This window comes from Hemicordylus capensis, chromosome 1, assembly GCF_027244095.1.
Source record: "Hemicordylus capensis ecotype Gifberg chromosome 1, rHemCap1.1.pri, whole genome shotgun sequence".
Taxonomy (NCBI): domain Eukaryota; kingdom Metazoa; phylum Chordata; class Lepidosauria; order Squamata; family Cordylidae; genus Hemicordylus; species Hemicordylus capensis.
Window position 1 is genome coordinate 197157145 of NC_069657.1, and position 9730 is coordinate 197166874.

A 9730-nucleotide genomic window follows, 5' to 3' on the forward strand; every position below is an offset into this window, starting at 1 on the left:
GCTCGTGCCGAACAAACCAGCTGGTTTGTCTTTATAGCTCTAGAGCATTTCCTTTTTCCTTTTGGGGGGCATTGTTAGTTTTGCTGCAACAGACTTAACACGGTTGCCCGCTGGAATTTATTTTCTGGATGTATGGTGTAGATTCCTACAAACTTGCAGCCACATTTAGAAGTGTGCCTTCTTGCTCCCATATCCGAGAAGTTTCAAGCTGGGCCAAAATGGAAACATATTTTGTTCCCATTTGCACATTCTGCACATGGAAAAAGCGAACATACAGCCTAAAACACAAAATCATTTCTCTATGGCTACACAGTGCAGCACCCCATGTGTGTACAGTATTTGTGCTGGCGCTGTGCGCCTCCCTTAAAAAACTAACAAATACATTCACAAATTAAGCGCAATTTCTTAGCTGGGAAAGAGAAGTCCCATCTGTTTCAGGGCACTAACAGTGAGCACTTCAACACACACACACGCAGGAGACTGCATTTAGAACCTAGCTGATGAATGCACTTCTTCCGCAGGTAGCGGATGTGTCCTGGTGTCGGTGTGCTGCGTCCAGCGGGAACTGGTGACTGGAATCGGTTACCAACACTCGGAAGAGCGGCAGCAGCAGCCCAGCCACACTGCCCGGATTCCAGCGCGGGAAGCCGCCTGGAGACTGTCCCGGACTCCCTAAATGTTTGTGGCGCCAGAGCGCAGTGGGGAGGGGCTGAGTCTAGGCGAGCGAGGAGGAGCGTGCTGAGTGATTCATGGCTGCCGAGTGAGGCGAGCGAGCGGGGGAGGGCTGCGGCGGCTCCTGCCTTCTTCTAGTGGGGGAATGGTTGGCAAAGGGGGCCCGGCGAAAGTCTCCTGAAGATGCCACTCCGCAGCACCTCAAAAATGCATCAGCCTCCTTCATACGCACCATACAGCCACAACTATTCTGATGGCAAGCGAAGGAGAGCAAGTACATCCTCTCAAAATACTCTCAACGTCCTTTTTAGAGCGACGAAGAAAATGCAGGCTTCCCTGTCTGCTTGAGGAATGGTAACTCTTCCACGGAGCTGATTTGCAAGAAAGAGTTGGAAAAACGAATGTGAATGTAGAATACTATTCTGTGTATACCATGGGGACCGGGGAGAAATAAAATAGGCGACCCTGGCGTGGGGGCAGTGGGATAGGTTTCCCACTCAGTCCACAATCCCCTGTAGTTCCCTTACTGGTGACTATGGGAGTTTCCAAAGAAATTGGTCTCGGAAGCAGTACTGACGGTGGAAACAATAATTTATTTAAATAATCTTTTCATACTGTAAAAGTAACATTGAGTATTTTTGTTCGCTTTTGTAATAAATAACCAAGAAAATACCCTTTTAGATTTTAAAGGTTTAAACGAGGAAAAAAAAATCAGTAGCTTATTATTTTTGACACTGAAGAGGAAACATATAAAACAGAATAATAAAGAATGTATGGGAGCTGCCCAGAGAGAAAGAGAAAAATTATGGCATTAACAAATCTTGTTTCACAAAACAAACAAATACAGGCTGTCGAACTGAACCTTTTCTCTCTCTCTCTTTTTTTTTTATACAAGAAGCCAAGAGGAGGAAAAGTCAACACAAACAACTTTATTACAAACATATTGTTCCTTGTGAAGAAAAAGTCCTGCAAACATTAAAAAAAAGATAATTTAAACACAGTTGGGTTGGTTTGTTTTTTTTAAATTTTAAATATCTACATATAAAAATTATTTATCTTCTTTCCCAACATCAAAATGAGGTCATCTGCAAAGGCACCTATAAAAACGTTTACAAAAATAATAATAATAAAAATAAATAAGAAATTCTGCACTAGTGATTTGATGGGAACGGGAGGAGAATGGATTTGTATTTTCTTTAAAAGAGTAATATTTGCTGAAGACTAGTAGGCGGACGGTAGGAAAACCCACGGTGGATGTAATGGAAAAAGAAGGGATGTAAAACAACACTGGACGGGGAAAAATAACCCTGAAGGAGAAAACTCTGTTGAACATTTTGGAACAAGTTTAGGACCACAGCTTTATCCGGATTCCATGGTTGTCGCTGGGACTGTTGCCAGTGATTTCAAAGCCGCTGACTGAATTAGGAGTGTTCTGATTTGAAGGGGTGTGTGTGTGTGCGTGCGCGCGCGCGGGGAGTGTAACCAGACCTGATTAGGTCCAAACTTCAGGGAAGGCTCAGTCTCTCTCTGGGTATAGAAAGTACCCCCTGGCCAGGAGCTGTTACTGATTCACGCTGGAGTAGGGAAAAGTATTAGATTCTTTAGAAAGTACTAGCGCTGTGTGTACCTCAGTCCGGCGAAGACAGAAGGGCTGTGAATGGGGCCCCCTCCCTCCTTCCCGGACCTCCTCTTGGGGAGTGGGGGGACAGCGCGCGTGAGCAAGCAAACCTGGTGCGGTTAAAAAATTGTCCCTGCGCTGACAGCAGCGCCGTGGTGGTGGTGGTGGTGATGATGGAGGTGGGGGTGGTGCTGGTGAGACTGCCCTTGCTGCAGGATCGGGGAGGCGGCTTGCAAGTGGGAAGCGGCGGCGCTGGAGGCCTGGTGGTACCACGAGTAGTTACCGAGGAAAGCAGCAGTCCCGCCGGGAGCGCCGGGGCTGGAGCCCGCGCTGCCCCCGCCCCCGCTGGCGGCTCCTCCAGTGCTCATTCGCTGCGGGTGAGGAGCAAAGTCCCAGGCTAGAGTGGTTGAGGCCGGAGGCGAGGAGCAAGGCGGAGAGGCGCTGGCGCCGGGGAGTTGGTCGGCAGGGAGCTCGCCGCTTTTCCACATTTTCTTGAACTTGGACCGGCGGTTCTGGAACCAGATCTTCACCTTGCCAAAGGGAGGAGGAGAAAAGGCGGGAATGATCAACGAGGCGGCGGCAGCAGCAGCGACAACACAACAACCACCAGCACTAGGCGGCCCCCCTCCCCAGACACTTGGGGCCGCGAATACTCCAGATAACTCTCCCGCTTCTGCCTCCTCCACGGCCAGCCGCCTTTTACAGCGGATTCCTTCGCGCCGTGATTTCTCAAAGCAGTTCCTGCCTTTTTGCAGGCATCTCCCGGAGGCCGGTTTCACTGTGCTTTGTTTTGGCCAAGCCGGAAGTGCCCTCACTCCCAACTATTTCTTACGGGACGTGGGGAAAGAGACAGAAGCAGCCATCGCTGCCGTCCCCGCCTGCCCACTTCAGGCGCAACCCGCAAACAAGGCATAGGCCGTGGGTCTGACCGGGTGGGTTTGGCTGAGATGGGAGAGGAGATATGTCCAGGCAGCGTCAGCGGGGAGAGAGGGAGGTTTTTTAAATTAAACTAGTCGAGGAGATTTGCTGGGAGTTTCTTGCTGAGCGTCCTCATTCGAGATGCACGCACGCAACAGCGCCCTAGCCTAACTAGAACGTCCCCAAAACGGCCACAAAAGTTTCTCTAAAGTCTTTGTGGCCGTTTTGGGGACGTTCTAGTTAGGCTAGGGCGCTGTTGCGTGCGTGCATCTCGAATGAGGACGCTCGGCAAGGGGTGGCCCCAGGGATTTCTGAGGCTTCTGCTTAGTGGAGAGGTTAAATTTGGGTGGCTGGATTCGATAACAACGATCAAGCATGTTTACTTGGAAGTAAGTTCAATTGACAAGCTTACTCCCAAGGAAACACCTTGAGCGCGTCTTTTCCTTCTGGATAAAGTTCTCCACCATGACTCCCGCTTGATTTCGCCGCCGGCAATGGCAAAAGTGGATATACAATCTTCACCGGGCTGTCCCCAATATGCACTAAAATAACAGAAGTGTTGTAACATTTGGTTTGAGAGTAAGAAAGCGTGGTCATCGGCTGGAGTAATTTGCATTATGCAAAGGCGAGGCCGGGTTTACTGAGGTATGGATTAGAAAGAGGACAACGCTTTATTGCGTTTTCTGGATTATGATTCTTTCTAATACGTGTGATATTTGGGCACCTCTATAATACAGGCCACAATCTTATAAAGAGGAGTGCTTAATCCTGTTACAGACCCATCGGTTTAAGCACACCTAAACCCGCTCTCAGAATATACTACGGAGGGCTTGATCCAGCCTTAACGTCCTTAACTCCCCACCCCCATTGAAGCTGGAGTTTAACAGAATCTGGATTGTGGCATATCTATCTATTTCAGGTACTGAATATTCTATTCTGTCCATAGCTTTATCGTGGGTCGGCTGTTTGTGGTCTATTTACGTGTGGGGAGCTGAAGTCACCCACATAACCAATCAGGAAGGAAGGGAAAACATCGCCGTACTAAGCAGAGGGGCAGCTTTGCTGGATTGTTTATGGCAAAGCGCCTGGCCAACTCCTTGTCACAAACTAGCCAGCAGTCAGTTTGAATAGATGGGGAGGCTGGAGGACCCCAGAGCGCTCAACTCGGGGACTTGACTGGGACCTCCTATTCCTCCCTTGCTTACCTGAGTTTGGGTGAGGCCTAGCGAGGCTGCCAGCTCAGCTCTCTCGGGCAGCGCCAGGTACTGGGTCTTCTGGAAACGCCGCTGCAAGGCTGCCAGCTGGAAGCTGGAGTAGATGGTTCTTGGCTTCCGCACTTTCTTTGGCTTCCCGTTGACTATCCGGATCTCGGGCTCGCCCTCTTCTTTCTCAGCTGCAAAGGAGGAAAACAAAGCTGAATAATCGGGCTCAAGCACCACAAACAGTCCCTTTGTGGGTGGCGGAGGTTTCACGTTGCCTCCAAACTGGGTAGACCACACCACAGCATCTCCCTGAAATTGTGAGAGAGGGCGAGAGAGCCCGTCGTCACAAAAGCTCCCAACCCAAACACGCGCCTGCTGTCTCTCCCTCTGCCTAGTTACATCACTCCAGTTTAATGGGTAGATGGAAAGACTGGGAAGGGCGCTACACTTTTGGAGGAAGTTTCTCTCACCCCGCCCCCCGCGACACACACCTTCTCCCCTCACGGAGGCTTTGAGTCTTACCAGGATCGTTGCTAACCGGAGGCGTCCTTGTCCCATAGGGTGCATAGGAACTATAAGAGGCGGAGTATCCCAGATCGTAGCTGCCGGCTTTGGTGGAGTAGGGCACCGTACTGATGCTGGTCGGGTGATATTGGTAAGAGCCCATCTGTGCATAGGGCGACCCGCTGCTTCCGTTGTTACCTGCACTCCCTCCTCCACCGCCTCCGTGCTGCTGCTGCTGCTGGTTGGTGTAGTAGCTGCTGTCTGTGGCCGTGGAGACGGGCAAAGTGGGAGATTCCTGGGGCTTGTGCAAGCTGTGGTGCTGGTGGTAACTGCTGGAGGTAATCTGGTTTGAATGCATATCTGAGACAAGGCTGTCAAAGACTCCAGTCATCCTGATCCTCTATCCCCGCCCCCTCGCTCCCTCCCTCCCTCGCTCGCTCCAAGTATACAGAAAGGCAGCGAGCAGCAGGGAGGGAAAGCAGCCTGGATCTTCTCTCCGCAGCAGGGCGAGTGGCAAAGTTTGCCCCCCCCCCCCCTTTTGTTTTGTTTTGCAAGCTGGAAACTCCAAGCAAAAGAGGAGAGATCACTGGGGACCCCTCTGAGTTGTCGCCGCCGCTGCTACTGCAGTCTCTGCTGGAGGAAGAGGACAGGACGCAGCCATCGTCCCTTGGCCACTCAAACTTTTGTCTGTGTTTCTGCACACAGATCCACCCCTGGGCAGTTTGTAGCAGCAGTTCTCAGCCTGCCTCCCCAGCAGCGGCTGTACGATTGTCTGCGGCTCCTGGGTGCTGCCAGGCGGGCATTTAACACCAGTCACGTGAGAGTGGGCTACGTCACCTAGCAACAGCCAATCCACGTCTCCGGTCACATTGTATTCTCTCGCTTTCTTTCTCTCATCTCCCCCTTCTCTCTCCCCCTCGCCCCCCACGCCTTCCAGTCTTTGCTTCCCTGGGCAGTGGAGGCGCCTCACATATGGCTAAGAAGTACCAAAGGGAAGAAAATAAATTTTATATATATACACTGAAAAATCACACACACACACCCGGTTTTGTTTTTGTAATGTTCCCCGTCCCCTCACTAGACCACATCCATATATATATATATATATATATATATATATATATATATATATATATATGAATGGATGTGGTCTAGTGAGGGGACGGGGAACATTACAAAAACAAAACCGTGTGTGTGTGTGATTTTTCTGTTTGTCATTTGTAGACCAGCATCTAAACTTGTGTGTAAGAAAGAGAGTGTGAGAATAATCAAGGCTAGATTCTTCAGCTTTTATTCTCTTTAGACCAGGAAATACATCTTCTAGTAAGATATGATCATAGTCTGTATGTACATACACAATAACCTATTAAAATCATATCCAAAATAATATTGGCCCAGAGGCTGCCACAATCGTAAAACAAATCAAAATCTACTTACCCATTTTCCATCTTGGGTGCTTTCCGTATAAGTAGGATTTCTTCATCGAGGTATTTGATATTCCAAGAGGTGTTGTTTCTCACCTTACAAGGAGGCAATAGGGAAACAAAGGTGAAGCGCTTGTTAGAGTGAAAGAAGGCCAAAGTGAAGTTAGTTGCTAACTTTACTTCTCTCAGGAAAGGTTGCCTATTATAACTATGCCCCTGTTTTCAATATCTCAGATTTTGTTCAACTTCTAATAGTTGCCACCATGGCAATTAGTTGCAACCATGGCAACCCTCCCCCCCATTATCCTACCTGTTTTCATCAGTTTACACAATAATATACATGCTTTGCTTGTGTGTGTCAATGGGGGGTGGGTGGTATAAGGCATATTGGCTCATGGTTAAACAAAGCTAAGAGTTTTGAGTGAAAGGCTGTGGAAAATGTACTGCTCGTTTGGAAGCATGTTTTTTAAAAATACCTTCATTGACTATGTTTAGATACTGTCTCATAATGAATAGATACCCCCCAACCGCTCCCTCCAAGGCCTACACACCAAAAGTTGGTGCCTGGAACTATCATGAAATCCATATCTTGACTAGCCTCAAGCTAGTCAAGATGTTTTTGCCTTGCAGGGAGGATAAAGTGAGGTGAGGACATATTGTAAACTCGCTCAGCCATTTGGGTAAAGAAAGTCATTTAAAGAAACAACAGCAACCATTCAGTGTTCACTGCAAGAATGTCCACAGTTTCTAACATATGTAGCCATAACATCTAATTGTATAAATACACACACACACACAACTACAGTCATATGCTATAGTACTTCTAACGAAATGCCCCCTTTATAGTCCTATTTCCAAAAAGTAACTCAAGAGCTGCCTACTATTAACAAATGTGGTTTCTTAGTAGCCTAATGTGTCCCCCCTCTCTTAGGAAGGAGAGGAGAGTGAAGGTGGAAAGGACGGACCTCGTGGATGTGTGGGTGACCTTGCCTTTTAGCGCCACCTAGTGAGAAAACCCCTCCCTCTATGTCTGCGACGAGGCCAGGTAGGAGACGGTGTAATCGCACCTAGGCGCCAGGCTCTTCAATCACCAACCGAGCAAAATAGTAATTAAAAGCCGCAGCACTGTGCCAGCGCGCATCGCCTGAAATCCTCAGAAGAAAGAGACATACCTGTGTGGCTGAACCAACTTGTTCCAACAGCGACCTGGTGGGAGGCAAGTTGACGTGCCGAAGAGGGGCCGGCGATGAGAAAATCCGCCTTGGAGTGTTTGTTTCATTTCAGGAACAATTAAAAAGGGAGCCTCCGACATTAAATAGCGCCGCGGTGCTGAGTTTTAGAAGGGGGACACAGAAGAGACTGGGTGACTGATTAGCCCTCTGGGGCCGATTTAGCTCAATTGACCGCAAAGGGCCTCCGCCTCCGCCAGAGTGAATGGTCACCGGCTGTAACGGGACCGTATCGGCTGAAGGCGCCGACGACTCAGCACTTGCAAGACAACTTCCTTCGTTTGAGTTGCTGACGTTTCCTTGCTTATTCTTTCTAATGCCTCCGAGAAAAGAGCAGGGAAGGTTTCACCTTGAGAAATGCAGGGGGCGCCGTTCAGCCCGGGACAGTTTCAGGCCACGTGAGATGAGTCCTCAGGACCAGTGATATCGCCAGTTGTTTTTGTTTGTGTGACGCATGACAAAAGTGGCCCAACAAAAGCTCTTTAAAAAGCTGCTGGGGTGGTTTTCTTTTCTTTTTCTTTTTCTGGCGGGGGCCCGGATTTAATCTTGAATATACGGTTGCTCCCTCCACCCTCCGAAATCTCTTTGTATTTCCATCCCCTATTAAAACCTGAAATGGAGCCCTTGGGGCATCGAGTAACTTTTCAGAGTAACCTTTCCGAAGTTGTTTTGAGCCACTTTTAAATCCTTCCATACAACCTCCCCACTTATGCGCAAACATCGATTTGTCCTCAGTGGTTGACTACATTTACTAGAGGTCCTACTGAAAGTTAGTGGGCTTTTAGAGTAACTCAGTGTCACTTGGACACAGGAGCCTCCTCAGTCTCTGTGCTGAGCTCCTCAACCTGATAATCTGTATTTTCTTCCCCCCGCATCCTTTCTCTGCCTTTTGGAGCCCCAGAACTCATTTTTACTTATTTTACATTTTTGTTTTGCTACTTGCCTGGTAACTGGAACTGTTTTTTAAAAAAATAAACACAGGGAAACTGGTTTCGGAAACACGCCCCCGTACATCCCCAGAACAAACGGGAAAGATTGGAAAACAACTAAGATTGGATAAGTTTTTAATGGGCAAGGACCTTGAAAGTATTACGGTGACATTCCCTATTAGCAACAAATATCAGCTCATACTGCGCTGGAGGAGGGAATGGCAAACCCCTCCTGTATTCTACCAAAGACAACCACACGACTGTGTGGTCGCCAGCAGTCGAAATCGACTTGAGGGCACACTTTACCTTTATATACATTTGAAGGAAAGGCCCCATTTGGACGAAGATGAAGAGGGGAAAGCGAGGAAGGGCCACGATGCGGAGATGTCCAGTCAACTCTTTCTCCGGTACCGTTGTCACGCTAGTGTGATCCCAGGGAACTAATAAAGTCCTCTGTACAGAGTTTGACGTGCCAGTGTGTGTAGACTTGATTCAAAGGAGGGAGACCAGTCCTTGTCTTTCTTTCGCGCTCTCTCTACAAGAAGTTTTCATGCACCCGAAAATAGTACCTCGCCCCTTACACAATAGCTCGTGTTCAGCCTCAGACAACAGGACTGGGTTGTCATGTTTGCAGTGGCGGTGTCTGTGTGCAGCGCAATCTTGAGTATGTTACTCAGCAGTAAACTCAGTGGGGCTTAGATCACAATTCGTGGGCATAGTTCCGTGGGAAGCCATCTCAAGTCCTTCAAGCTCATTCTAGAACCTTGATTGTGCTTGTGAGGTAAGCAACACGTCGTTTTCGGTCAACGTAGAAGTGCCTTGAGGGAGGGAGAGGGAGAATATAGGGGTGCTGACTGCATTGTCTTTGGGCGTTTGCCTCAAACATTCCCCTTATCGGCTCGACACACTATTGACAAAGTCGCTCCAGACAAAGGCAAAGAGCACAACATTTTCATAGATGAATAATGCTGGAGGCGGGGTGGGGTGGCTGGGTGGGTGGGTGGAGAGAGAGGGCATAATGTGCTGTTTATTATAATTTGATCATGTCCATCGATTCTCCTGTCATGAACCAGGCTGCAAAGTAGGAACTCCCGTACAACACCTAACCTACCTCACTGGGTTGTTGTGAGGAGAAACTTAACTATGTACACCACTCTGGGCTCCTTGAAGGAAGAGTGGAATATAAGTGTGAAAATTAAAAAATAAAATAAAATAAACACAGCTATGTTGAGGG

At 48.5% G+C, this 9730-nt stretch overlaps 1 protein-coding gene across 5 annotated transcripts; it reads right to left on the minus strand.

Moving 5' to 3' along the window:
• Positions 1 to 1245: 1245 nt before the first annotated feature.
• On the minus strand, positions 1246 to 9264 carry DLX2 (distal-less homeobox 2). 5 transcript variants are annotated; one of them, XM_053266302.1, is made up of 6 exons: positions 9078 to 9264; positions 7511 to 7667; positions 6352 to 6434; positions 4933 to 5243; positions 4414 to 4601; positions 1246 to 2820 (listed from the first exon to the last, which is right to left on the minus strand). In XM_053266302.1, the coding sequence occupies exons 3-6, from the start codon at positions 6360 to 6362 to the stop codon at positions 2410 to 2412; spliced, it is 921 nt and encodes a 306-aa protein (XP_053122277.1). In that variant the 5' UTR covers positions 6363 to 6434; positions 7511 to 7667; positions 9078 to 9264; the 3' UTR covers positions 1246 to 2409. The 5 variants fall into 5 exon arrangements, with proteins under 5 accessions (XP_053122277.1, XP_053122287.1, XP_053122270.1 ...); XM_053266312.1 differs by having other exon boundaries at positions 4933 to 5175; positions 8803 to 9264; XM_053266295.1 differs by having other exon boundaries at positions 8803 to 9264.
• Positions 9265 to 9730: the final 466 nt, after the last annotated feature.